The following is a 26483-nucleotide window of genomic DNA, read 5'->3' as shown; positions in this document are numbered from 1 at the left end:
TACATTTGCAGCTATCTGTCTATGGTATTTATATGCCCCTCCATTACCTGGCACCAGAGTGCCTCACAGTCTTTAAAGTATTATTCACATGACACCACTGTGAGGTAGGGAAGCACTCTTATTGCCTTTTTACAGGTGGTGAGTTAAGTCACAGAGAGACTAAGTGATTTGCCCAAGGTAGGGTGACCAGTCAGCAAATGTGAAAAATCGGGATGGGGGTGGGGGGTAATAGGAGCCTACATAAGAAAAAGACCCAAAAATCGGGACTGTCCCTATAAAATCGGGACATCTGGTCACCCTAGCCCAAGGTCACCAGATAATTCCCTTCCTTCTCTCCTCCACTTATCTAGGGCTATATGCTATGTGTGGAGGCAGAGTGGCATCCATATGGGGCCACTCAAGGATAGAGTTGCCAGGTGTCCGGTTTTTGACTGGAACTAGTTTTCGACTGTTAAAAGTCCGGTTGGCGGTGCAGCGGGGCTAAGGCAGGCTCCCAGCTTGCCATGGCTCCACACGGTTCCCAGAAGCAGCGGCATGTGTTGTCCCCGTTCCCCCCCCCCCCCGGCTCCTATGTGATGGGGAAGCTAGGGGGCTCTGCATGCTGCTCCCGCCCAAAGCACTGGTTCTGCAGCTCCCATTGGCCGGGAACCATGGCCAATGGGAGCTGTGGTGGTGGCGCCTGCAGATGGGGCAGCATGCAGAGCCACCTGGCCTCACCTCTGTGTAGGAGCCGGAGGGGGGACATGCTGCTGCTTCTGGCAGCTGCTTGAGGTAAGCGCCACCCAGAGTGTGCACCCCGACCCCCTCCTGTGCTCCAACTCCCTGCCCCCAGCCCTGATCCCCCTCCCACCCTCCAAACCCCTCGTCTCTACCACCACCCCCAGCCTGGAGCACCCTCCTACACCCCAAACCCCTCTTCCCCAGCCCCACCCCAGAATCTGCACCCCCACCCTGAGCCCTCCTGCATCCCAACCACCTGCCCCAGCCCGGATCCCTCTCCCGCACTCTGAACCCCTTATTTCTGGCCCCACCCTGGAGCCCACACCCCCGGCCAGAGTCCTCACCCCAACCCCCTGAGCCAGCCTAATGAAAATGAGCAAGTGAGTGAGGGTGGAGAGAGCGAGCAACAGAGGGAGAGGGAATGGAGTGAGCGGGGGCGGGGTCTTAGGAAGGGATGGAGTAGGGACATGGCCTCAGAGGAGGGGCGGGACAGGGGCGGGGCAAGAGTGTTCGGTTTTGTGCAAGTAGAAAGTTGGCAGCCCTACACAAGGGTGGTCTGTATGCCACAAAAAGAGAGGTTGAGCTGGCAGGCTGAACCCATCACCACCACATACATGTAAGCAGCTCCTGGGACTAGCTTTTTTGGGACAACCTAATGCAGGAGAAGGGAGAGTTGGCCTTCAAGGGACTGCTTGCTGCTTTACACACAGCAGCAGACACATGTTCAAAGAAGAAGTCAGGGAATATCTGGGCCCTGATGTTTCCTACCCACAGTGATCAACTCCTCTGTCCTGTTTCCAGCTGCACTAATCTGGCACATCCCTCCATGCACACATAGCAGTTGGGAAATGCTGGGCAACTGGGATACACATTCACTTTGCAAAGAAGTCATCTCTGCTACATTAATAAACATCACACAATCACATCTTTGCCTCCTCAGCATTCCTCCCACATGCCAGCCAAGCAAGTGGAGTACAGAAGATATTGAATTAGAAGTGGGGGAAGTTAAAGGCCAATATCTGCTCCACTTAACTGGAGTAGCTTGGCATAACTTGAACACAGAAACAGTAACTCCTTGTAATGTCAGACTGGGCCTTAGCTGTAAGCGGTAACCACAGTGGAGGTACAAATATTGTCCCAAAGCTTTAGCTGTGCTGCAGCCACTTTGTCTCACACTGCAGGGTCAAAGCTGCCCAAGTGCCAAGATAGATTGTAATGGAAGGTTTCAGAGTAGCAGCCGTGTTAGTCTGTATCCGCAAAAAGAACAGGAGTACTTGTGGCACCTTAGAGACTAAAAAGCAACAGAGGGTCCTGTGGCACCTTTAAGACTAACAGAAGTATTGGAGCATAAGCTTTCGTGGGTGAATGTCCACTTCATCAGACGCGAGTAATGGAAATTTCCAGAGGCAGGTATAAATCAGTATGTAGATAACCTTGTTACCTACTGATAACATACTGATTTATACCTGCCTCTGGAAATTTCCATTACTCGCGTCTGATGAAGTGGGCATTCACCCACGAAAGCTTATGCTCCAATACTTCTGTTAGTCTTAAAGGTGCCACAGGACCCTCTGTTGCTTTTTACAGATTCAGACTAACACGGCTACCCCTCTGATACTTAGAGACTAACAAATTTATTTGAGCATAACTTTCGTGAGCTACAACCCACTTCATCAGATGCATAGAAGGGAACATATAGTCATTACACATATTGAATCTATTTCCCCATGTTAAGTATCCTCACACCTTCTTGTCAATTGTCTAAAATGGGCCATCTTGATTATCACTACAAAAGTTTTTTTTCTCCTGCTGATAATAGCTCATCTTAATTAATTAGCCTCTTAGAGTTGGGATGGCAACTTCCACTTTTTCATGTTCTCTGTATGTATATATATATCTTCTTACTACATGTTCCATTCTATGCATCTGATGAAATGAGTTGTAGCCCACAAAAGCTTATGCTCAAATAAATTTGTTAGTCTCTAAGGTGCCACAAGTACTTCTGTTCTTATTGTCATGGAAGAATCACCTCATGGGGAAATCTCCAATGGTATAGAGAGGCTGCTATGTAACACACTTTTCCCTGCAAGGAGCATAAAGGGGCCTATCCAGGAGCAGGGCCGGCTCCAGGCACCAGCTTACCGAGCAGGTGCTTGGGGCGGCCACTTCTGAGAGGGGCAGCACGTCCAGCTGTTCGGCGGCAATTTGGCAGATGGTCCCTCACTCCTGCTTGGAGCGAAGGACCTCCCGCCGAATTGCCGCCGCAGATCGCGATCCCGATCGCGGCTTTTTTGTTTTGTTTTGTTTTTTTGTTTGGCTGCTTGGGGCGGCCAAAACCCTGGAGCCGGCCCAGCCCAGGAGAAAAGGGGTAGGCTACAGCAGCCAGGCATCCTTGCAATCCCTTGCTCCCGTAACTGTTCCTTGGGGACATTGTCAATCAGCATAATTTAGAGCAGTCTACAAGCTTTTCTAACTCATGCCGGGGGGCTGAACTAGTGTATGGCTGACCCAGGATTTGGGAAACAAAGGTATAGAAGACGGTAATACTCTAACACTTCGTGAAATTTCTGAATCTTTATACAGTTGATAATACGTAGCTGAGCAAAAATACTGCAATGAATTGTGTTAAATTAGATGATACGCACACTTTAAAGGCCCTATTTCATGACCTGCTGGGGCTAGCAAAATCTTTGGTGGACCAGTACCAATATTTTTAGGACCAGTAACCTTTTCCAAGCACTGGCCTTGGGCTAAAATTAAATTAAGATTAAAAAAAAGAGTACTCCTACAGAGCAGTTATATAGAGTACTTATTTTAAACCTAATCTATTTCTGAAACTCTTTGTGCCAATAACTGAAAGATACAAAGTAATTCCATAGCAGACAATTTTTCTTAGGATTTTGTCAAGCAAAAGTGTTTAGTACAGGGAGAAAAGGAATGAAGCAACTGGTCATTTTATCACAGCTGAATCGTGTATATTCCCTTCGAGACTCCCATAGTGTAAATATTTTTTCGTATGCATCTTTCAATCTTGCACCTCCCGTCTTGCATAACCAGTTGTGTGTAGTAGTTTTGTAAGAACCAAATCATTTCAAAGCTATCATTCTTCGTTGTCCAATTAGGAACAAATACTTTTAAGTAGGATTTTATTTTCATTTAGAATATCTCCTTAGGCTTTTGATTCATAACATGCTGTCCCTCAAACCATATCTAAAGAATTGTACTGGTATTGCTGTTTAAATATGTTTTGCAGGGGGCTCTGATCAGAGTTGGCACTAGACACAAAAAACAACAAAAAAATTTTCCTCCAGGAAATGTGAAAATGACATAAATGAAGTTAATGTCCTGTCTCTCCAGCAGAAAAGTTTCACATGTGTGTATATTATGCAGTACTATTTCACTGAATCTGTCTGGTCTGTTCAAAGTGGTCAACATAACTCTACTCTCACATCATGGGGGGGGGGAATATCTGTCTTTGCAGACATTTGCTATACAGAGCACATCCCACATAGTCCAAACACAGACCATCATTTTCTATACTGTTCTTAGAGAGGGGAAAAAAAGAAAAAAGGTGTTTAGAGCTGGCATCAGCTAACAGAGCTATTCATTTTGCTCAGTAGCAGAGCACTCTCCAGGGAAGCCAAAGGCCTGGATTCTGCTCCTCATCCACCAGTCTCTTCTAGTCAGTTCATTTAATGTATTGCTGTTTGCTTAGAAGGGTATGCAAATGCCTTCAGTTGTGTTTACACAAGTTCAATTCAGCCCATTAAATCATAGTTTGAAAATTCCACTCGCCTGTTCCCCACTGGTAAATGGACAACTTGTCCTGGTAAGTGTAAGGTCCTACACCATCAATTTCTGCAAAATATAAGTTTTCTTGTTTGTTTGTTTAAAAAAAGACGTTTCTAGCCCTTATGCTTACAGAGATAACCTTAAAAACAACAAGGAGCCCGGTGGCACCTTAAAGACTAATGGATTTATTTGGGCATAAGCTTTCGTGGGTAAAAAACCTCACTTCTTCAGATGCTGAGGTTTTTTACCCACGAAAGCTTATGCCCAAATAAATCCGTTAGTCTTTAAGGTGCCACCGGACTCCTTGTTGTTTTTGTGGATACAGACCAACACGGCTACCCCGAGAGATAACCTTGCAACATAACTCAATGGATTGCCAACTTCCTGAATTGGCAGACAGTTCCAGCATCTCTTTTGTTCATAGATTTTCAAATATGTAATGAACACCACTCTGTTTAGTTTCACTAATCTGAAGCTCTTGTGCAGCCATGAAACTGACCAGAATCATATCAATTTCTGTGTATTGTTGCTTGGGGAATCTAAGGTCAACACTGGAACTATTCATAGGGGAGAGGAGCTCCCTGCCCCCCTAAAAGGCAGGGGATTCAGAGCATCCAGGAGGGCAAAGAAGTAAAAAACCAGATGTTTCTCTCTTCCAACAGCCAGACTAAGGAAAGGATTTTCACATATCAGACATCCACTCTCCAGAGGTCAATATGAAAGATGGAGCTCTCTAGTAGAGTCCAGAGATCACACTCAGATAATCATCCCTGAACACCTCCCTCTTCTCAGCAACTAGGGGTACGTGCTGGGAATCTCACCATGGCATTGACTATGAGCCTATGATAGATCCACCATATATCTCCCACATCAACCCATGGCTGATAGATTTAGTTGTCTGGCTGGTATGCGTGGTAGACTTTTGAATCCCTACATTAAATGCATTGTGTTATAGTAAGGGTGACTGCATAGAAAGTATTTAATAGAACATTTTGATTTGTTGTTAGTACAAAGGATCTGGAGCCAAAAATCAACCTTGGGACTGCTTTCTTTGATGGTGTAGCGGGGTGATCACCCCGCTCCTGCCTGAAGGAGATAAAGCAGCCCTGGAGAGGGCTGCAGTAGGGAAAGCTAGGCTGATTAGGAAAGCAGCCATAGTTGTGGTCAGCTTAATCAGGGCCCAGCTGGCCCTTATAAGAGGGCTGTGGGCCAGAAGCAGCAGAAAACACTTTCGCTAGCTTCCTTGAGAGAGAAGGACCTGGTTGCCTGGGAAGATGAGGAGGGTACCTAGGGTGGAGCAGTGCTGGGGAAGAGCAGAGAGAGCTGGGGAGCTCCAGCCTAGCAAAGCCCCAGGCTGCAGAGGGGCAGCCTAGAGATAGGCAGAGGCAGCTGGTCCAACCCTCCTTGCTGATGATGGGTGGTTTACAGACTGCAGTCTGCCCCACTGAGGCAAGGTGGGGATAGAGGGTTGGGGGTTCCTCTGGGGGGGGACCCAGACTGCGGGGGGACTGCAGAAGGCAGAACCCTGGGAGACGGGCACCATGGTCCGGGAGGGACACGGGGGCCAGTGGCAGGCAAGACACTGGCCTGTAGAGGGTTCCCTGGGCTGGAAGAGCTAATTCCCAGGATGACCAGCAGGAGGTGCCACACCGGTGAGTCGTTGCCCCACTACAGATGGGTAGGTATTGGGTGCACTGCAGAGTCTGATACCTGTGCTCTTTTTCAGAAGGACAATGCTGGAATGCTTCTTGAGAATTACTGAGTCTTTTGACTTGGCTATAAAAGCTGGTATTAAAATACTGTTTTCAGGAATTAATTGTCACTTTGCATCTTACATTCACAAAAATGAAACTGGATTGCTAGGTTGGATTATCCATCATTTCATAAAAACCTGACAGTATGAAGTACGCTAAAGTGCTTTCTTTGCACTCTCTAGGAGAAGCCCTGGCCACAGCAATTTTCCAGCAATGTATCAAGCAATTAATCTGTCACAATCAGCCATGTCACCATTGACATTTTCCCTTCTCTGGCAGGTCTTTAATCAAGTCAGGCATGACATAGCCACTGAGCCAGATCCAAAAGACAGTTTAGACTACACATGTTAGTCCTTTAAAGAAAAGGAAAACCACACCTAAATAATATCAGTTCACTCTGAGTTGTAACAACTACTGAATCCAGGTTTAACTATTTTACATTTGAAATCATTGTTCCATATGTTCTGCCTCTCCCCAGTACTTCCAGAAACTAGCGATAAATGTTTATTATTTAATTTATATTCAGCCAGTGGAGATTTTAGTCAGTCTCTGCACATAACCTTTAAGCAGTTCAGTCCTACAGAATCTGTCCTGTGTACACAGTAGACCTGTCTGTCCAGTACTCTTTTAAATAGCTATTTGATATTTAGAAAGAAGTGAGTGATAGCAAAGAGAATTAGTGCAATACAGTAAGTGAAGTTGGGAAACGTATTTCCCTTAATACAGTGCAGCCTTCCTAGTACGCCGAGGTTCATACCCCTTTGTAAAATATCCTTCTCTCTCATCTGTCTGGAAAGTTAAACTTTGGGTAATTTTCCCAAACCCCTGCCATCTCTTCTTCCCAATTTTTAGCACTGTCAAGCAGGAGAACCCCTGTATAAGATTACCCCTTTGCTATTCCAGCACACCACACTGAGCCAGTGGTGTCAACAGAAGCAGAGTGAAACTGAGCCAGGTTCATTTTTTTAAATAGTACTGGCACTAGCGGAACTATGGGCCAAACCTTAGAGTCAGACAGAACCCTTTGAAGTCACTGGGGGCTTTGCCTGAATAAGGATATCAGGACTTGGGTCCGCAGTACAAGGAATGCTCAGCAAGGATGTTGCCAAAATGAAAAGGTGGAAAGAGAAACAAAGAGATAGAGACAAACTGAAAGGAACAGACGGTGAAAGGAGAGAAGAGACAAAAGGAGGAAGAGTCATTCACACAGGAAGAGGGGTCTGGTAAGAGATGGTGTAAAGAGCAGCTAGAGAAAGCCATTTGCACTGCACAACACCACCACTTATTATAGGTCCTATGGAACCCAGGCACTATCCACATATTCAACTGGCACCTTTTCTGTTAAATAACTATTTACCCAGATACAGATAAAGCAGTCCTGTAGCAGGGACAAGCCTGCCCCGTATTCTAGTGACAGTACATCACATTTGGAAACCTAAGTTAGTCCCTGACAATTGAGCTGGGCAGAAGTTGGGAGCATGCTCTGAAGGCAGCACTCATCCCCCGCCCCTCACTCTCTGGTGACCCATCTGAGACCAACTGAATACACTATTCTGGGAAACTCCAGAGACTACAGTTAGGCATCTGGGTTCACATCTACTTTGGAACCACAATGCCCCTCAGCAAAGGCCACTCTGATGCATAATCTTCCTGGATAATAAGGAAGCAGACATGATCCTGGAACGCCTCAAGAAAACACAAGGCGAGGGGAGAAATGCAGAAGTAATAGAAAAAAAAACCCATAAGAACGGCCATACTGAGTCAGACCAGTGGTCCATCTAGCCCACTATCCTGCGTTACAACAGTGGCCAATGCCAGGTGCTTCAAAGGAAATTAACAGAACACAACAATTTTCAAGTGATCTATCCCCTGACGTCCAGTCCCAGCATCTGGCAGTCAGAGGTCCTCTCATGAATCAGTAACTGGTTATAAGAAAAGGAAACAAAGAGTAGAAATAAATGATCAATTTTCAGAATGGAGATGGGTAAATAGTGGTGTCCCCCAGAGATCTGCACTAGGACTAGTGCTGTTCAACATATTCATAAATGATCTAGAAAAAGGCGAAAACAGTGAAGTGCCAAAGTTTGCAGATGATACAAAATTACTCAAGATAGTTAAGTCCAAAGCAGATTTCAAAGAGTTACAAAGGGATCTCACAAAACTGCATGAGTGGACAACAAAATGGCAAATGAAATTCAGTGTTGATAAGTGAAAAGTAATCAATGCGGGGTGAAAGTAACTTCGAAGACTTACCGGTACAGGGCTGGCTCTGGCCCCCGGAATGGGCGGGGCCTCCGGCAGAAGAGGCGGAGCTGGGGGGGGGGGCAGCGTCCCACAGCCAGCCCATCCGCGCTGCTTGGCCTGCGCCACCCAGGGCTCCAGCGGCGATTTAAAGGGCCTGGGGTTCCAGCTGCTGCCACAGTGCCAGTGGCAGTGGCCAGAGCCCCAGGCCCTTTTAAATTGCCATCCCCGGGGCAGCTGCTCCTTTTGCCCTCCCACCCCGTCGGCGGCTGGGGGGGCAAAAGGGGCAATGACGGCAGCGCTTTAAGCAGGGTCCTTTGCCACGGCAGCGCTTTAACATTGCTGCCCCTTTCCCCCCGTCGGAGGCCCTGCCGGTACGGACCCTACCGGTAGGGCCGCTGATGGGGGAGGCAAAAGGGACGGGGACGTTAAAGCTTGTAGGCCGGTATGGGCTTCTTACTGGTACACTGTACTGGCCTGTACCAGCTCACTTTCACCCCTGCCTATGGGGTGTCTCTGTCCAAACCATGTTCTACTCTGGACCTGTCAGCTTTCCCACACGTCTTAGTTTAAAAACTCCTCTCTGATCTTTTTAATTTTACATGCCAGCAATCTCGTTCCATTTTGGTTTAGGTGGAGCCCACCCTTCCGTTCCCAATAGTTTCCCCAAACCCCTCCTCTCTACACCATCATCTTATCCACGCATTGAGATCCTGCAGTTCTGCCTGTCTAACTGGCCCCGCATGTGAAACTGGAAGCATTTCAGAGAATGCTACCATAGCGGTCCTGGACTTTAGTCTCTTATCTAGCAGCCTCCATTTGGCCTCCATGACCTCTCTCCTATCCCTCCCTATGTCATTGGTACACGTACCATGTACCATGACCACTGGCTCATCCCCAGCACTGCACATAAGCCTGTCTAGATGTCTTGTCTGAGGGCCATGAGCTCCTTGCACCGAATGTACACATATGCTACCTGTCCACAAGGCAGGTAATCACACATGCTGCATTCAGTGAAATAAACTCAATAGCCCCCAGTCTGCTACTGGACTTCTGCCTGCATTCTTTTTACTCCAGCTTTTTGTTTTGTTTTTTTGGGGCAGTGGGAGGGATATTTATTGACCTTAGTTTAGAGAATGTTGGGTGTAATCTGGCTCTCACACTCCCTCGCTAAACTCCGTCGCAAAACTTCCCTCTTCACTAGCTCTTCCGGTTGCTTAGGAGCTGGCTTTTTAAACTCCTGTTGTACCAGAATAGCCCTGCCCCCTGATTAAGGGTTAGTGCAGGGGAGGGCAAACTATGGTCCGGGACCGCATCCGGGGAGTGGGATCCTGGGCTTGCCCTGCTCCAGTGCTTGAGCCCGGGAGTGGGGTTGGGGGCTTGCCCCACTCCTTGTGGCTCCTGGAAGCAGTGGCATGTCCCTGCTCCAGCTCCTATGCGTAGGGACAGCCAGGAGGCTCCACATGCTGTCCCCGCCCTAAGCGCCGCCCCTGCAACTCCCATAGGCCAGGAACTGCAGCCAATGGGAGCTGCAGGGGCGGTGCCTGTGGACGGAGCAGTGCGCAGAGCCGCCTGGCCGTGCCGCCGCATAGGAGTCGGATGGGGGACATACTGCTGCGTCTGGGAGCTGTAAGCGCTGCCCCGAGCCTGCACCCCAACCTCCTCCCATGCCCCAACCCCTGCCCCAGCCCTGATCCCCCTCCTGCCCTCCAAACCCCCTCAGTCCCAGTCCAGAGTACCCTCCTGCAGCCCCAACCCCTCATCCCCAGCCCCACTCTGGAGTCCACATCCCCAGCCGGAGGACTCCCCCCTCTCTCCCACATTCCAACCCCCTACCCCAGCCCGGAGCCCCCTCCCGCACTCTGAACTCCTCATTTCTGGCCCCACCCCAGAGCCCACACCCACAGCAGAGGCCCTCACCCCCACCCCCACCCACACCCCAACCCCCAATTTTGTGAGCATTCATGGCCTGCCATACCATTTCCACACCAAGATGTGGCCCTCGGGCCAAAAAGTTTGCCCACTCCTGGGGTAGTGGATCATGAAGGGATTAGGGCTCAAAGTCTCATTAAGAAGCTCTCAGCCTTGCTCAGCAGACTGCTAGGCTCATCACACACTTCCCACCAAACAGACCACACCATATATTACAGCAAAGGCATGTATGATTCAAAGAATAGCCCCATTCTCCTCACCCCTCTCATCTCAGTCTCAGTCTCCTCACACAGTGAGTCCTAGTCTCACTTGTGTAGACTCTCCCTCCTGCCTCCTTGCACCAACTCCTATTCCCAGTTTCTCTTGCCCCTTTTCCCCTGCCACTCCTTTTCCCCAAGAATTCACCCCTGCTGGACCAGCTCTTGTCCCCTCTGCATCTTAATCAGGCTGCTTCCTCCATGTGTCTGGGGTGAACAGGATTGTTAGCGAGAGCACAGAAGAGACAGTCTCCCTGCTCTCAATTCAGGTATGCAGATCCAGACCCAGCCTGGTCTGCAGTAGCCAAGGGCAACAACTGCAAGAAAAGTCATGCTCAGTCCCAACCTGGAGCATGCTCAGTGCAGGTGGAATCTTCAGGCAATTAAGCTGCTAAAATCTAAGAAGTTGGTACTGAGCATGTGTGAACTGCAATCTTTCAACTGGGCCACATTTAAGCAGATTTTTATGGGGCTGGCACAAGGCACATTTGTAACACAAAGGCCAAATGTCAAGTCCCTGCTGTGCAGAATGGGAGCTCTAGAGCTTTGCAAAGAAAAGGCTGACAGAATTTTTTTAACACTAGCAAAACAGTGTGTTATTCCCCATCCACATTCTCAGAAATGTCTGTACCATTTTGGCTAAAGTTTTCCAGAAAAATTCAGCCTGAAGCAGACCCATATCATGGAAAATTTCAGCCCATATGGTTTGTTTGGCAAAAATATAAGCAACTGAAAACAGGGTCTTATAATGAAAAGTGTTGGGAAACCTTAATAATAGATGCTGCCATCCCCACCTGTAATCAGCTTACTTCTTGGACTTGGGAAGTGCACAGTTAGGTAGGGTCAGGTTTGAAAGCAGATTTCTGATGCACCTGTTATTTTAATAATATTTAGAAAGAGACAAAATGAATATGGACTGTAAATGATAGATTTATTTCTGCGTCCTGTTGTTGAAACAAGTCCTTAAAGCTTCAATTCAATGTTCTCTTACCAACAGTGATAAAGTAATACGGCTTGTTCCGGAGAGCGAGAGAGAAGCACAAGCACTGAATGCCATATTTCACCAGCTTACGGTGAGTTCGCGCTTTGTGGTTTCAATACAAGTGCTCTTCTTGAGGGCTGCCTTTAATGGGTTAATTCACGTGCCTTTCACCCGGGGTGACTGTTTCAAATCCTGGGTTACATTCAACTGAAAATACGTGTGGAGAAAGGAGAGGAAGCACAAGAAAGAGTGGAGGCCTCAGCCTAAAATAGAGTGGCAAGAATCCCCATTTCAGCCAAGCTCAAACTCTTTACAACTATTACAAATAAAAGATTCCCCCACCTTAAAAATAAAAAAAAAAGGAAAATAAAAGCAGGGAAATCAAAGTTTTCACCTATTTGTACCTAGTGCCATTGCATCAGCTTATCACAAGAGCACTGTCCAGAATGCTGCCTCTCCGGCAGAGCTTAACAATGGGTAGGGACTGCTCTGCCAGCAGCAATGACCATGGTCTCAGAGAAGGATGAAGGTATGCACAGAACCTTCCTCCTATCCCCATACTCACAGCCCTCTGTGACACAAGATAATGTGGGAAGAGGACCACCATGCACATGCACTGAACACTGGCATTATAGGTACCTGGAGGTGGATTCTTTTGAATAGTCTCAGACGGTAAGCTTTTCAGGGCACGGAAAAGACTGTTTATGTTTCTACAGTAGCTACCAGTCAGACAATGGGGCTTTGGTCCTAATTAGCAATTTTGGATGTTACTGTAATACAAATAAATAATAACTTTAATAGCCAGTGGCAATAAATAGATAAGTAAAGCAAACGCCAACCTCCACAACTCCCTTGGACTTCTGGGGTTTCTGGTTGCATTTTTATTTTGTTCTCCTCTGTGTTTTTCTCTATTCTACTACAGCAATCCCCACAAAGCACCTCTTCCAACTCTCTCATTACATGCTCCCTTAGGCTCACAGAAAGTGATTTCTTCTCCCATCTCCATCAAAGTGGGAGCAGTAGAAACTTGAATAACCACATGTTGTAACTCTTACAACAGGGTAATACAATTTTGGCAAGGTGCGCTGGAATCTGACGGGTTAATTAGAAAGTGATTGATTAGGACAATGTAATAAACTAAAAAGGTTGAAAGGAAGATTTTGTTTAATAAAAATGAAAATGTACCTGCATACAGTAATATTCACCTGCAGGGTCAAATCCTGGTCCCTGTACCCAGCTTGTGGAAACAAGCTAAGCTTGGCTGCTTTCAAAGTCTCAGGGCTGCAGTTCCCCCTGCAGCTACCTCACTTCCCATCTATATGAGGGGCAAACTAGGGATGTCAGTGGGTTTACATAGTCCTGGATATACCAGTCACTAATCCAGTTTTGCCTTTTTCCAAACCCCTCCACAATTGATAGCCAATTTTCATAAGTGCACAAATCCAGCAGAAGTCAGTTGGCGCTGCAGGTAGTCAGCCCCTCTGAAAATCAGACCATGGTCTTCCTTCTTGGTCTTCCCACCCCAACTTATCATTCAGAGAGAGACGGAGAGAGAGCGTGCACGAGTTCTCAGAGCAGGAACAAATCCTACCCTAGAAAGAAAGAACTTTCATTCTTGAGCACTGCATCTAAACATGACCAGATTGTTAATAGCACATTGAGAAAGTGAAAATAGAAACCAATGTACGAACAAACATTCATGTACAATAGAAGAAAAAACAAGACACTGACATATTTCTGTTTCTACAAATCCATCAACACGTGACAGACACAGAAAAGAAAACCTGTAGGCTATAGCAGTAATGTACAAATTACTTTAATTATGTATTCTCTTATATTGGCCTTCAGAGAGTCTCAGATTACTACATTTTAAACACAAGAACTCAGAAGTGTTTTAAGAGGCATTTACTTTGAATATTTTTTGGTTTGGGTTGTAAATTTATATCACCTGAGTATCATGTTACTCACATCCTCTGTGCCTCGAGGGGGACAAAAAGTGGAACCAGTGTAATAAAACTCAGAATCATTTCCAGATTTAACACACTTTTAATTAAATAACTACAAACACCAATAACTTTACATTTTTGCCCAGCACTATTTCAGTATTTGATACAATAACCTGGTTTACTGTGGTATATTAGTGCCAGATTTTTTTAAGGTATTTAAGCATCTAACTCCTATTGAAATCAAAGGGAGTTAGGCACTATCACAGGATGACTGGTCCCTTTAAGAGGGAGCAGAGTCCAGTGCAACTGAACTGATAACCTGTCGCCCAATTGGGCTGAAGGGATGGGATCTGGGCCTTATAAAAGGAGGAAACAACTACTAGGGAAATATCTGCACAGAGTAAGAAGGTGTCTTCAGCAGGAAAAGATCATTGGGGAAGGCCTGTGATGAAGGCTAAACTTCAGGCAGAGAGACTCCCAAGTAGGAGGCACTATGTCCACCTTGGAAGTGGAGCAAAAGAAATGAACTTTAAAGCAATAGTAGACCTTCAGGGAGGAGGGTCCGGGACCAACTGGAACTGGGATTAAGACTGTAGGTTTGAGGTCCGTTTTGAAAGTCTTTGTACAGGACCTAATAAACTGGACCGCAGAAAGAGTGTTTTGAATGTCTGGACTTCTAGACCTCAGCAGAGAGAGGCTTGGACAGCAGGGGACACTACAGGGCAGCCATGCCTGTGTACAGGACCTAAATACTTTTTAAAATCTGGTCCTTAGCAAGTAATTTAAGCTATTTCAGGAACACAAGTGCTTTTTTAAAAAAGGAGTTAAAGAAACCCAGTGTTTACTTACTGTTTTGCCCCACCACCACCAGGACAGAAATGGGCCAGAAAGTTATGAAACAAAAAGTATAGCCACTTAGCCCCTGAGTCAACAAGCTATTTAAGTTTGTATTTAAAGTTAGCAGTGTGCTTATGGACGCTGTTGAATCAGGGCCACAGGTTGGCCTCTGTTATGTGATGGTTTAGGAATTAGACGCATGAGTGAGCTTTTCAAAGGTATCCAATGTTTGTCTAACTGTGCTCTCACTAAAGTCAATGCTAAAGCTCCCATTGCCTTTAAAATGAGTGGCGTTGGGTTTTTGAAAATTCCATCTGAGGGTCCAAGTCTACTCTGAGTGGTGTATGCACAACTTAAAAGCCCTCCCTCAGTCCCAAATGCAGTGCAGGCTCAGGGTAATCAAGGCCTCATTCTGGCCAGAGGTCTGGCACAAATGGGATGTAAAGCTGTCCTAAAGGGTCAGTCCAGGATTGGCTGCATGAGGGAGCCTTCAGCTAGTACAGAGCCAGCTCTGTCTACACTAAGTACTTGTATGACCCCCATCACTGTAGTATCTGAGTGCCTCACCATGTTTAATGTATCTATCCTCACAACACCCCACCACTGTTTTACAGATAGGGAACTGAAGCACAGAAAGGCAAAGGGGCTTGCCCAATAGGAAACCTATGGTGGAGTACAGAATTGAACCCAGGTCTCCTGACTTATTGGCTAGGACTTTAACCAATGCACCATCCTTCCCCTAAGTGCTACAGAACCCATCCTGGAGCTCATAGTGATGGGGACACACTGAGCCAGGAGAGGCATGCCAAAGCACATTGTGCTCCAGTGAACCCTAGCCACCAGGTTGCTCTAGCAACATCGGGACCAAATCAACCCCTAGCTAACTTGGGTCCTGCTTGAGAGAAGGTGGCTTAAAGCCACATTTGTACCATTCCTGGCTGGTGTCCCTGAGGATTTGGGCTTCTGAATTTGGGCCCTGTATGTTCTTTGTTCATCCTGACCAACTCCCTCTAAGCCTTTGGGACAGATACCTGTTATCACTTGGCTCTGACCTACTTGTACAGCCTGCAGAATTAAAGGTAGACTCATCTCCATCCAGCTCAAGCAAGTGTACTCTTTTGTAGAGACAAGGTGGAGTTACTTCCGTTGGTGAAGACAAGCTTTCAAGCTACACAGAGCTCTTCTTCAGGTCTGGGAAATGTAGTCAGAATGTCACAGCTAAATACAAGTTGGAACAGATTGTTTAGCACAGTAGTTTTCAACCTGTGGTCTGCAGACCCCTGGAGTCTGCAGACTACGTCTAAGAGGTCCACGAAAAGTTGTTGTTACCAGAGAACAGTGGTTTTCAACCTGTGGTCCATGGACCCCAGAGGGGGTCGACAGACTATGTCTAAGATTTCCAAAGGGGTCCTCACCTCCATTTGAAATTTTTTAGGAGTCCACAAATGAAAAAAGGTTGAAAACCACTGGTTTAGCATACCTAGTTAACAAACATATAGGGACCATTCAAGTTTAAGTGGCCCATTAATTCCCAGACCTGAAGGAGAGCATTGAGTAGCTCAAAAGCTTGTCTCTTTCACCAAAAGAAGTTGGTCCAATACAAGAGATTACTTCACCCAATTTGTATCCCTAATGTCCCAGGACCAAAATGTCTACAACACTACTGCCTTGTAGAGGACACAGCAGGGTCTCTAGTTGTCCTACTACAAAGCACTGTCCTTCTATCTCAAGCAGACATTCCAAAGGTGCTTGTGATTTCTATCCATGAGCTGAGCATGAAACAAATGCAAATTTACCCCTTCTTATGGGTATGTCTACACACCAATTAAACACGCATGACTGGCCTATGCTGACTTGGGCTAGGGCTGCAGCGCTTTAAAACTGCAGTGTGGATGTTTAGGTTCAGGCTGAAGCCTGGGCTCTGGGACCCTCTCCCCTTATGGGGTCCTAGAGCTCTGGCTGGAGCCTGAACATCTACATCACAATTTTATGCCCTGCAGTGCAAGTCAGCTGACATGAGTGAGCCGTAGGTGTCGAACTGCAGCGTAGACAAACCCTGTATGACCCACTGACCTGGACAAAGGCAAGAACAAGGAAAAACAAACATTTTTCTTGAAGTGGAAAAGTTTGTTGTGGGGGAGGTTTGGGGAGCTGAATGTGGTCTCTGCTTGTTTGTTTAAATGACTGTTCTTAACCCTGACATTTCCTAAACAAGAATCATAATGTAAAGCTGGGCATTTCTTCTACTCTCTGTGGGTTGCTGAATTAGAAGAACACTGTTTTCCAGCACTCTTAGGCATACTCTGTTATGTTATATGCTTAGTTTCAGGAACACATAAATAAAAGTTTACCTGTACAGGAAAGTTGAAGGAGATGGCAGGGCTGCCATACAAGCTGGTAGGCTACTACACCTGATATTAAAAAAAATGCAACTGGGGGGAGAGAAAGAGGTTGGCACTGACGCAGCCTATATTTTCCTAGGAACAAGTCTGCTGGTCACTTGCAGAGCTATCAAAGCCAGCTAGTTGCAATTCAGAGCAGGTTTTGAAAGGGTATTCTGGATCTGGGATTAATAGAATAGTTTGGTGGCAAGAGTAGCCCAACAAGAAGGAAATCCTTTCTTAAATGTCTGCTTACAGAAGCCTGGACTAAGAATTCCAAGCAGGGTACTCTTGGAGTTTGCTGCCTTTTTTATTTTCTTTAGTGTATTTTTAAAATGTCTTGGTTTCAACCACAGCATCTGAAGCTGATTGGGGCAGGGACTGCCTTTTTGATCAGTGTTTGTACAGAGCCTAGCACAATCGGACCAATACCTGAGTAGGGCTTGTAGTCCCTATCACGATTCAAATGTCACTGTTTTTACTGAGTGAATAATACATGCCAATTAATTAATTCCACACATTTTAACTTTATGACCATGAATTGCCCTTGGGCAAATCACAACTTCCTCAGATTTATTATTCATTTTAGTTTGGCCCGTGGCTTCTTTGTCAGCAGTTCATTGTAAGTATCCAGTATTGGAAACTGAGTTGGATAGCTTTGGCTGGACACACAAACTACAGAGTGTTGACTGGGTGAGCATAACTGTTAATCAGGTTTCTAGTGAGAATGCGCAGCCTTACAATTCAAAACTTGCTTGCTTGCTACAGATTCTCCAATACTTGCTTAAAATCCCCTGGTTTTGCCAATATTCCCACTAGTAAACTTATTCAGAGAGTGAGCACAAGGGAGGCCTAAATAAACTGCCCCTAATTCACCATTACCTCAGAACTGCAGTAGGACATAGTTAAAAGTGTTCGCACTAGGGAGATGGCCTCAGTTCCCTGATCCTTGGCCACCCAGCCCCACTAGAGCAGAATGGGACCCACTCTAACTTCTGCCAATGGTATAAGCTCCTTGGACAATATGCCAGTGAAGGATTAAGTGGGGGGGGGGTTCTGCTCCATCACATCCCTGCCTTGTGCACACCTACTGCCTAGAACACACCTGACCTGTTTGTTCTCTCCCTCCCCTATGCCAGAGGTGCAGAGAGAGGTGGCTGGTGGTGGTGGAGTTGCCTCCTTTAGCTTTCCATCCCAGCTGAGTTCCCCTATACCAGGGGAACTTTCCACTGGATATTTCCAGCACTTTTAAATCCACTCTGCACCACTAAGTGACCTTAGTAGACTAGGGAATCCAGCATGTTGAAAGTAAATTCTTTAACAATTCAAATGAGAAAACACAATTTTTTTGCAGTATGTATCTAGCTTATTGACAGCCATTTTGTCATCCTTCCAGTATTCTTCTGCATCACATATCTCAGTTGATTGTCCACTGTCATCTGCTCTCCATTGCCCAAGATAAATGGTTTTAATCCAGTTGACTGATTGGAACAAATGCCACATTCCAAAGTGTTTTCCAGACAATTGAAGTTTACTTTGATTCTCAGACCTACTTTCATCAGCTATTTATCTGCTATGGGACCCTTTTGGTCAATATCATTAATGAAGAACTACTTCATTTGAACCTTTAAGGCCAGTTGCTGCTCTCCTCCAATGACTTTCTAGCCATTTCTTTGCCAGATATTCTGGGTTGCATCTGTAAACTGAGCACTGCAGCTGCTGTTCCATGGTAATTCTGGTGTAACAGATGGAGTTACCCTGATTCTCCAACAGCTTTTACAAAAATATACAAGCGCGCACAGGCCCTCCCTGGGGTAACAGAAGGGGCCGAAGTAACAGACCTAGCAGCCACACCCCCATTCCCTTCTATTTGTCTTGCCTCTACAGCAGCTGCTCACATTGTAATCCCTGAACTATTCCTGGCTCTGCTGCTGAGGGAATTTAGACAGTACCTTGTACGGGGAAAGGATCAGTTGGTACCTTGCAGTTCCTAAGGCAAATGCTGAATGAATTTTCAGAGGATAAATGCCTGCTTGAAAAGCCACTCAGTATAAATGCTGCTTTGCCTTCTTTGCCCAAGGAGATATTCACACCAGAGTGGATGCAGCTCCCTAGCAGAGTTCCAGACAAAGTAAGCATCTTGTACATGTGTAGCTAGATGCTGTAGACATCAAACCTGATTCTGATCTAACTTACACACAGGTAAATCAGAAATCCACACAATGTTTCAAATTTAGAGGGGACATGATGGTGTTGGAATAAATTAAATCGTGATAAATCAGAATGAATGAGTGCAAGGGAGCATAAGTGAATGTAACTTAAATAGTGAGGGGGTAGAAGGGAAGGATTGCTGCAGGAAAAGCAACAAACAGGAAGGTGTAAGATAAAGAAGGAAAGACTTAGTCCACAAAGTACATACATTGCATTCATACAACACAGCAACTAGAAATACCTGTTTCAGGTGAAAGTATTCAGCTGGCTCCCAAATGCTGAGGGGGCCTGGTTCCACTCTTTTATGTCAATGGCAAAACTCTTACTAGCTTCAGCGGTTTGATATTCCATGTTTTGGTGCTGTGCAGAGGTAACTCTGAAATAAGAATCAAGTCTGAATTGTAAAGCTTAGTAAGAAACTTTTTTTTCTTTGAAGACCCTATGTGGTACCTGTTTCAAATCTTTCATATACATTTAGGTTTGTGATACTTATACATGCCTGTAAAAATAGATATTTATTTAGGATACAATTGAGTTAAATTTTTATTCAGTAACTCTCAGAAGAAATATCTTTATTACAGGGTTAAACCTTGTGTAAAATTATACCAGTTGCAATAAAGCAGCAAGATCATTAACATGTTACAATTTCCCAGAGATTTGTGCAACTTGAACCTGCAAGCTATCTATTGTTAGTATTCTATTACAATTGGTACTGTGGTCACTGCAACTGATTGAGTCACTAACTATGTAACACTTCTCTTTACCAGCCTCACTGAAAAGCAAACAAAGTAGAGAGTCTATTGAGCAGTTATTGTCTAATATATTAAAGAAAGCTTTAATTACTTTTTGCCTCTTCCTGGTTGCCATGCAAGTCCTTACAGAAGCCCTAGAGACTCTCTCACATACCTCTTATCCTTTAATTGGCCCATTATCAGTGCAACTAAGGACAGCAGGACAGGACTGCATTCAGAACCTATTGAATTCATAGGCCTCCTATGTGCTCACTCTCTAAATGCGCTGGCCCTGATTCACCACTAACTCCAAACTCCACTTCTACATAGTAGAGAGTGGGGGCAGTAAGAAGATGGCTTTGGCTCCCTCATTTTTGGCCACCCAGATATAATAGAAGTTAGAAAGCCTTACCTGACAGGAGGAGTTGATGTTCATCAGTCTACTGTCCTGATCCTACAAACACATTTGCAGGTGAATAATGTCATACACAAGTAGTTCTACTGACTTCAGTGGGACAACTCATATGCTGGGAGGAAACTCAGCTGTGAAAGTGTTGGCAGGATCGAGGCCTAAATCATTTCTTCTGTCCTCTACTGCAGCTTGGCCTTCCATTGTTTTATTATTATTATTATTATTTTCAATCAGAGTATTAGCACATAGGTTGGTGTCCATCGTTTAGTGTTTTTCATCTGTGCAAGAAGGGAGAAATCAGATTGCTACCTACTGACATCCAGTCTCCCAGCATTGAACATGTATAATACCCCACCGTTCGCTAAGGTGTTAATGCAAATCCAAAATATCCTCCTGTTAGTCAGTGTATCTCTTGGGAGTTAAGTAATCAAAACATTTGGTGATTAAAATTCCACTGGAAGTGACTTGACTATATTAGTGACTGTGGAAATGGTTTATTTGAAAGTGTATTAAACAAATTTAGTGTTGGTTAGAGTATGTGTAGGGGCATGAGCATGCACTCTGATAGAGCACATAAATAAAGCAAGAAGAAAGGAACTCTGTTGTTTTTGTTACTGGCAATAAATTACATAATATCAGAGGCTTAAAAGTGCCAGTAAAAGCTCTTCACTAGCCCATTTTAACAGCTGTCATCACAACAATAGTTGTATTATGAACCTGACATTCCTCAGAGGCATGGAAAACCAGATCCTATAATGATCTTATGGACAAGGAAAGGTTTGGTACTTGCAATGCCACACCTAATTCAATACATTTAAAAAGTTAAACTATTAGTTAAAAAACCAGTATAGCAAACCATTACCTTTATATACTACAGAATGTATAAATAAACACAACTTAGTCTGGATATTAAGAGTAAATTATAATTATTATTGTGCTGGAAGGTGTTAATTGTGCCCAACAAATGGCTCTTTGATCTAAAAACAAATCACAGACCTAGTTAAAGCCGATTGGTGTGTTAAGCATCTTTCTTTCAGGTTAATTGGAAGGAGCAATTCAATGCCCCTTCATGTAGTGTTAACTGGAAACAAAAGGAGATTGCTGTCCAGGCCATGGATCACATGGCAAAGCCAGAGCAGGGCTAAACCAGGTGGTCTGAGGGATTTCCCTGGGATTGTGCCAAATGCAGAAGCCAAGGGGTAGGTGTGTGTTTGTGTTAGAAGCAAAAAGCCAGCAGGGAGGGACGTGGTCATTAACATAACCCTGAGAGGGAGCGGAGAGACAGAACTCCTTGGGCATAGAACTGGCTGGAGGGGCAGACTTGAAAATAGCGAGGAAGGAAACAGCTTGCTGTTGTTTCTACCTACTGTATTCAGCAGAAAAGGACTTTGTGTATATTCTTTGTAAATAAACATAATTGCACCAAAGAATATACTTGACTCATCTTTGATTTCTCCTCCTAGAAGAAACAATCCCACAAGGCCCCAAATATTGGCTGACCACATGGGACAAAAGAGGCAACAGTGCTAAAGTGCGCAGAAATAAAATATACTATGTTTCTTTTATATTTAGAAAATAAAATTACAGATTAATTTGGAGGTGCAGACACTTGTACTTAGGTATATATTATCTTTCTTTGATTTTGTAACCTTTCTATATACATTTTTTTTGGCAACGTAGTACTCTTCCTATCTAGCACAGCACCATCTAGATATTGTCATTCAGCGCTGAGTTAGGACTGTGTCCTGACCATACACTCAAACCATAGATAACCCTTGAGTATGAACACAATCTTACCTATTTTACAGCACCATGCTAACCTATTCTGCATTGAAATTTGTGTTGTACCTCTGACATATTATTTCTAAATGTCATTGCAGAATTTTAGCATACATTTTACAAATACCACATTAATACATTTTTGAACACTTTCCATTTCTCCTCAGTTTTCTTTCCTTGCATTGCCCTATTGAAAAATAAAAATGAAAACAAACGTTGCTGACCATAGGGAAGCTGATACAGAGGGAATGTGCAAGATTTTGAGGGATTTTGACAAGAAATTTACTATATAATGTATAAAAATCTGATACAGAAAAGTGGTGGATATTTAAACATCTCTTGGATTATGATGCCAGGTAGCTCAGACCAAGAAGAGGTCAAAAATAAAATTGTTAAACTGAAAGTGAAACATTTTTGTTTCAAAAATAAAAGTTTGAATCATTCTCTAACTACTGTAAATAGTGTTTGACCAGTGCACTAAGCAGTAGTACTCCAGCGATGCTAAATAAACAACATGCCATATTAGATACATAGAAGAAAATTACAACCATACTATCTCCTGGATTTCCCCACCTACACTGAATAAATATGAATTACAGGTTGGTTCCTGCACTACAGGTGGACCTGTGGCAGCCCAGCAGCATCTTCCACATCTCAGAGGGTACAGTCACAGATGTGCATGTTCCAGGGAACAGTTCACAAATTCTGCTACCCTACCTGCAACAAGCAAACATCAAATACACGTAAGCTTCCATTTCACTTCCTGCGAGTTATCCTGGTGGAATGTGGGATCTGACCTCTAATGAAGGTTTATGTCTATAATACCAAGCGTGTTTCAAAAATACTGTTACAGCACAGCATATTTTCAATTTGTCTGACAGGTAGCTAGATATTCACAACAAGACAGTCATTTTATGGAATAACAGAGTCTCCCACAGGCAAACAGTTTAATTAAATGGCCTCCTTTAGAGTGCAGACTAGTGTCTCTGAAATGCATATAAAATTGTATCTGTTGTGAGAAATATGGTAATTACTGCTCCTATTCTATAGTCTGTTTTGCTTGTACATACACTTAACAGGGGTTGGGTTTGCTTAAAAGTATACTATAAATGAGAGAGAGCTCACATGCTTCATTAATTATATAAAGGAATACACTGATTTGTTTTATAACTCTCTGTTCTGGTCACAAAATATAGGTCATGTAGAACAAAGACTGAATAAGGATCACATCCCACAAAAATGATTATACTCTTCATGTAGAGAGAAAGGGTGATCTTGTGGTTAAGGCCTTGATTCAGCCAGGCACCTAAGTTATATATATGTAACTTTAAGCACATGAGTAGCCCTCCTGAAGCCCATAGACTACTCACATTCTTAAGCGTGTGCTTAAGTAATTTGTTGAATCGGGTCCTATATGGGGTTAATTGTACTTATCTCAGTGTGGATAAAATATTAATGTTTGTAAAGTTCACAAAGTGGTATGCTTTGATGGGAAATAACTGTCAGTATGATTATTTCTTATAGATTACAATGATCTCAAATTACTAAATTTGTAGTCCTCAAAATAAAAGCAAATATAAAACAATTAAGTATGCAGGTCTAGTAGCCTGAGATCAGAGCTGTTTTGCTATGGGCCCTACATTATGGCAGTTTTGCTTGCATTTAAAAATGAGATGATTATGTGATTTTTATAAATTATGTTTAACTTTTATGTTACATTTTTGTACAGGAATTGACATGTCCAGTTTCTTGCATTCATATGCCTGTTCCTTGTCTCAGCAAAAGTCTATAAAAAAGATCCACAAGTGTTGTCATGGTTATCAAAAAACTACTTTAAAAAACATTATTAATGTTGCAAATCAAGCACTCTAAAGTTAGGAAATGCCGAATTCCTTCCTTCTGCATATGCATTATGATAGAGTTTTTAATTACATAGAAATGTAGGGCTGGAAAAGACCTCAAAAGATTATCTAGGCCAGCCTCCTATCCTGAGGCAGGACCAAGTAGACCTAGACCATGCCTGACAGGTGTTTGTCCACCCTGTTCTTTAAAACCTCCTATGACAGGAATGCCACAATATCCCTTGGGAGCCTTTTCCAGTGCTTACCTATTCTTATAGTTAGAAAGATTTTCCTAATATCTAACCTAAATCTCCCTTGCTGCAAATTAACCCACTACTTCTTGTCCTATCTTCAGTGGACATGGAGGACAATTGATCACTGTAAAGAGCCCTTAACATATTGGAAGACTCTCAGGTGCCCCCTCAGTCTTCTTTTCTCCAAATTAAACATACCCAGTTCTTTTACCCTTTCCCTGTAGGTCAGGTTTTCTAAATCTTTTATCATTTTTGTTCCTCTGCATTCTGGACTCCCTCCAGTTCACTCACACGTTTCTCAAAATGTGGCACCCAGAACTGGACACAGTATTCCATCAGTGGCAAGTAGAGTGGGACAATTACCTCCCATGTCTTACATATTATGCTCCTTTGATACACCCAGAACTATATTAGCCTTTTTTGCAACTGCATCACATTGTTGGCTCATATTCAATTTGTGATCCACTATAACCTCCAAATCAGTACTTGGTCCTGCTGGTGAAGGCAGGGGGCTGGACTCGATGACCTTTCAAGGTCCCTTCCAGTTCTAGGAGATAGGATATCTCCATTACTTTAATAACATAGCTGAAGTCGACGTACTTAGATCGACTTACTGTGATGTCTTCACCATGGTGAGTTGACAGCTGCCGCTCTCCCGTCGACTCTGCCTGCCGCTCTTGTGGCACTGGAGCTCTCAGGGGTCGATTTATCACGCCTAGACTAGACGCGATAAATCAATCCCTGCTGGATTGATCGCTGTCCACCGATTCAGCGGGTAGTGTAGACATACCCTAAGAAGCAGCTTAGCTGCTGGCTAAAACTTTCTAAAAATATTCAGCCTGAGGCAGACACCTGGCATGTAAAATTTCAACCAGAACAGTTAAAATTTGTCAAAAATATAAGCAAGTGAAAACAAAGTCTCATAATGGGACATGTCAGGCGACTTTAATAGGCAGTGAGCAAGAGTGCTGATTGATCTCTTGGCTGTCGATAAACCCTCAATGTTTAGTAGTAAGACTCAGATTGCTCATTCTTAGGATAACCGGAGGTGGCAATACCAGGATTTTTCAAGGATGAGCTTGCAGAATTCGGCTTGCTAGGAGGATCATTAGCTTTCCTGAACTGTGCCGGATACTGACAGGTGGCACGACAAGAACGCAGATCCATTGCCGCCCAGTGGTTCAGTTCTTAACTGATTCTGAACTGGGCAAGGCTTCTGTGCAGTCAGCCAGCACTGTTGGGGTCTTCAAGACAACCCAAGCTGCAGCTGCTGCGCAGATCAAACAATGATAAACATTGTGGAGGAGTGCCCATTCGCCAAATTCAACTGGGGTTCCGAAAGCTCCACTTGGCCACTAAGAACACTATTGTTTGGCTCAGCAAATGTGCAAATAAATAGGCAGTATTACCAGCCCCATCTATAATACATAGTTTTATCTGACCCTTGAGTTTACTAAACTCTTATTTAGCTAGCAATAAGATGGCCATGAAAACAGGCTATGCACCAGATCAACTTTTACTGAAGAGTCTCTGTCACAGGGCCCACCACACCAGGGCACCATCAAGCAGCTAACCTCTGCAATACAGGCAAGTCCTGCCTCAATTTCTCCTTCTTCAGTCCCTGTAGTCACTCAAGGTGCCCATCCTTTCCGCCACAGACTAAAGGCTGTATCACTGCCCAGGAAAGGAATGAGATCTCTCTCGGAGTCTAATAAAAGCCCTGTTTCCAAGCATCATTTATTAATATAAGTGCATCCATTCACAGGACTCTCAATGTGAAACAGTTCACAGATCCCCAAATAGCTCCTGCGAGTGGGCTTCCCATAGTGTTCCATACCCCAGGCCTCCTTTGCCCAGGAATCCTATCCCTGCTGAGCTTCTTCAGAATCACTCTCTTCTATGTTCAGCCTGGTCCTAGCTGAGTCGGATCTTCCCTTTTAATCAGGGGCTGCTACATGAGCCTTTCAGTCACTAGGATTCCCTAGCTCCAGCCAGCCCTGTCCCACCAACGCTCTCCAGTTCTTTCTCTGCACCAGCTCTTCCCCACAGCAGCTCCCAACTCCTGCTCTGTAAGGGGTTCATGCAGCTTGCTCCAGAGAACCTTCTTCATCTCTTCCACTCCCTCTTCCTCCTCCCACCACTACTACTTCCTGTCTCTTCTTCCGCCTGGTCCTAACCAGTGCCTGAGGTGTTATAGATACAGGTGCCTTCTATGAGATCCCACTTGCAAGCAGCTAATTAGTCACAGGGAAACTGGATCTGTTTCTTCTGAAAGGGACCAGTCACCCTGTGACAGGCTCTTGTACCTGCCGTGTATAGGTTGACTATTCAGTCCCTGACATACGATTGCAATTGAAGTTAGAGCCCTGGGCCGCAATAAGTAAACATAGTATGTGCTCACTGAAAGTAAATA

General features: G+C 44.5%; 1 protein-coding gene across 4 annotated transcripts in view; it reads left to right on the top strand.

Annotated features, from left to right (window-relative positions):
- The window catches only part of CPA6 (carboxypeptidase A6), a 109157-nt gene that overhangs the window by 40836 nt on the left and 41838 nt on the right, over nt 1-26483 (top strand). For 2 of the 4 annotated variants that reach the window (XM_005311370.4, XM_024111997.3), the window contains exons 2-3: nt 11694-11769; nt 22594-22718. In XM_005311370.4, the coding sequence (XP_005311427.2) occupies nt 11694-11769; nt 22594-22718 (201 nt within the window). Of the gene's footprint in view, nt 1-11693; nt 11770-22574; nt 22719-26483 lie in introns of all 4 variants that reach the window. The other 2 variants (XM_024111996.3, XM_042845246.2) reach the window with 2 other exon arrangements.

This window comes from Chrysemys picta, chromosome 2, assembly GCF_011386835.1.
Source record: "Chrysemys picta bellii isolate R12L10 chromosome 2, ASM1138683v2, whole genome shotgun sequence".
In the NCBI taxonomy this organism is placed as follows: Eukaryota; Metazoa; Chordata; order Testudines; family Emydidae; genus Chrysemys; species Chrysemys picta.
Note: the sequence above shows the minus strand (reverse complement) of the source record. Positions and strands in the feature narration are given on the sequence as shown.